Raw genomic sequence first — 2,969 nt, forward strand, 5'->3', positions numbered from 1 at the left:
TCACCCGCTACCCAAGGGAGGCGGTGGCCCTGGCGAAGAGCACGCTCTTCGGGGCTCCGAACGTTTCGAACGGATAGGCTACCACACACACACAACAACAAAACCCAGATTCTTGTAGGTGTCCACCAGTCTCACCTGAAGACGTTGGCCCAGAGAAGGAGTAACACGAAAACACACCAAGTCCGGTCACTACACAGTGCTCGAAGACAAGACGTTTTGGGCGCCTTTTCGCTGATGTCAGTTTTGACGTCGTCTCTTTCTTTTAACATGTCTCCGTAACCAAGACAATGCACAATCTTGCATGTCGTTTCTTTGTTCACAATGCCGCATTTGTTCAAAATACTGTAATTTTTGTCGGGTTTGGACACAGACCGTTTTCGTGTTGTTTCATCTTTGAGAGTGTGTGAAGGGACAATCTCTTTCTTAGCTTCCTCGACAACGAACACTGGATTTCCGTGGAAAGAATGATGGTTATTGTCGGCAACTTTCGACAGAGTTAAAGCTGGAATTTTCGAGCTTGGTTTGACAAGGATCGTTGTTGCTGATTGCTTGTCTAGATTTCTTTTTGGATTAAGTTGACTTTCATCGAGGGATACGTCGTTTTGTGCCATATGGTGTGGTTGTGTCTCATCTGCTGCCCATTGTTGTCTCTCCTCGTCTTTCTGGTCCTGTGAACATATGACGAAAATAAACAAAACTAACGTGCTGCTATTGAACATCTTTCAACGTTATATCTCCTTTTTCTTTTCTTTGTATGTTACTCTCTAGTAACAACTCTAACCTTCGACACCTCTATATGACCTATTTGTTTTGCAAGTGCTGTAGAACTTTTATTTAACAAATAAAACAAAATATGCTGCTTTATGAAGTAGAAAATTTAAGTTATAGTTCATACTCTGTTGCCTATCCCGCTGCAGACTCACAGAGCCTAACCATAACTAATTGGGGGAGGGGGGGGGGTGGAGTTTTAGTTCTATTGGTTTCAGTCTGGACTGCGATGCAGATAACCCTTGTTTGAGTCTCTAACTAGTCTTAAATGTGCACATTGAGGAGCTTTCACGTCTATCCTCCTGCTTTGTTCAGTCCTATCTGAGTTGAACTTTAAATTTAAATTAGTGGCCTAGCCTCTGAAAAAATCGTTATAGTACAGTTGTGAAGGGGCTTTAAACCTATAATATACAGAAATACAATCACCAGTACAAACGACTTTCTCCGCCCTTACTTTAAAAAAAACCTACACAGTTGACTACTAACAGTTATATTCCTTAACACTGATAGGCAGCTTGACAAAGGGTTTGAACAAAAAGCTAGCACAGGTTTATTAATGGTTTATTGATATCAACTCTTGACTTTACTAATTATTCATGTCTATTATTGCTTTCCTCCACCCCCCCTCCCCCTAAAAATCCCAGACACACAAGACACTTTAAATACCACTTTGTTAAGCTCTTAATTGGTTGAAATGTTCCAAACAATCAAAACAGCAGGTTCGAGGCGTTCAAAGTTGTTGTGTATGATTTGCGCCTCCAGCGGACTATTTAGATCATTAGGAAGGACCTTACTTTAATTGGTCCCAGATTGTAGGATGTAAACAAACGAATAGACGGAGAAATAATTCTGATAAAACATCTTCTACACGCATGTCTTTAGTTTGCAAGGTGAAGAGCCTGGCTATTGCAGCAAAAAATGCGGAAAGGGATAGGAGTGACGGAATTGTAAACATAAAGCTTAAGCTGTACTACCCCAAAAAATGTTTGGTAATGACCCATTTCAATTCTTCCTTTGGAACTTACTTGATCTAATACTTCGCATATCCGGGAATTCCACTCTTTGTGGGGGCCAATTTGGAAGTAGCCGTGGCTTCATTCCAGAAATATGATTTTAACCCCTTTATTGCTAGGACATTTCCATCTACGTTTGTACTGACACGATAGAATGCTCATTCAAGAGAGCTTCAAACAAAGCTAAAATATAGTTACCTTAATTTATGGATAATAGATTGGAAACAGTTGTAGTTACATCATCTTCTGATACGTCTCCTAATAATAATATATCTAATGAAACAAATGGCTGGGAACCAATTTTGAAGAGCACAAGCGAATCAATACGTCAACACAGCAGTGAAGAGCTCAACTTATTTTAAGAAGGTCACATCAAACAGATTTCTACCCTTTTTTCGAATATCGTTTGAGACGTAAACAACTTACCCAAGAGTCGTAGTAGTTGTGCTCGTGGTATCCGCCTGGTATACGAAGAAGCATAAGGTACTTGTTCAAAACTCTTTTGGCACAGCCACAATGAAAAGGTTCAAGTGGGTGGTCCCATATGTACTCGAGAAGTTCTTTAGCGTCCATCATGACACTTCAGATCGGAGTGGACATCGACAAAAAGGCCCAAAGTAGACAACGAAACCCTCTAAACTATTCCTGCTTGAAACAATGTTGATTTAATTTCGTTAGAGTTAAATTAAGAAAAAGGGGAACAGATAGGCGGGGGTGATACTATTTTCAAAACACCGGGAGATTTACCAAAATATGTACTCCAGTACAGGTGTATCAAACATTGATAACCCACCAATTCATGGCAAGTGTTTTTAAATTTGTATTCTAGAGTACTCAAAATGTTGTAGATGATACCAATATCAACATGTAACAGCGCAGCACGAAAATAGCTTGGAAAGTTTAATCAAATACAAGCAATAATGCTGAGTAATTATGAGGCTGTAATCCATCGTGAAAAACTGAAAAACTTAAAAAAGCACTTTAAAGTAAGTCAACTGACAGTGGGGCATGAGACACACCCCCGTAACACCCCCATAACTCCCCCACATCTAGTCAAACATCCAATGAGGCAGGGTAGTCAGTCAATACGATCGCGCAGCGCGCTCACAGTTCTAACCAATGAAGTTGCGTGGTGGAAGAAAAAGAGAGCTCACACAGACACATTGCTCCGCTTTCTCACCCCCCCCC

The 2,969-nt window shown here is 40.6% G+C and overlaps 1 protein-coding gene across 2 annotated transcripts in view; it reads right to left on the reverse strand.

Moving 5' to 3' along the window:
• The window catches only part of LOC101849151, a 25,949-nt gene extending 23,082 nt beyond the window's left edge, over nt 1–2,867 (reverse strand). The window contains exons 1-2 of one of the 2 annotated variants that reach the window (XM_035971765.1): nt 2,208–2,866; nt 136–668 (exon numbers count right to left, since the gene is read on the reverse strand). In XM_035971765.1, the coding sequence (XP_035827658.1) occupies nt 136–668; nt 2,208–2,357 (683 nt within the window). In that variant the 5' untranslated portion in view covers nt 2,358–2,866. Of the gene's footprint in view, nt 1–135; nt 669–2,207 lie in introns of both variants that reach the window. The other variant, XM_035971766.1, reaches the window with a different exon arrangement.
• Between the last annotated feature and the right edge of the window lie 102 nt (nt 2,868–2,969).

Source organism: Aplysia californica, unplaced genomic scaffold, assembly GCF_000002075.1.
Source record: "Aplysia californica isolate F4 #8 unplaced genomic scaffold, AplCal3.0 scaffold00501, whole genome shotgun sequence".
Taxonomy (NCBI): domain Eukaryota; kingdom Metazoa; phylum Mollusca; class Gastropoda; order Aplysiida; family Aplysiidae; genus Aplysia; species Aplysia californica.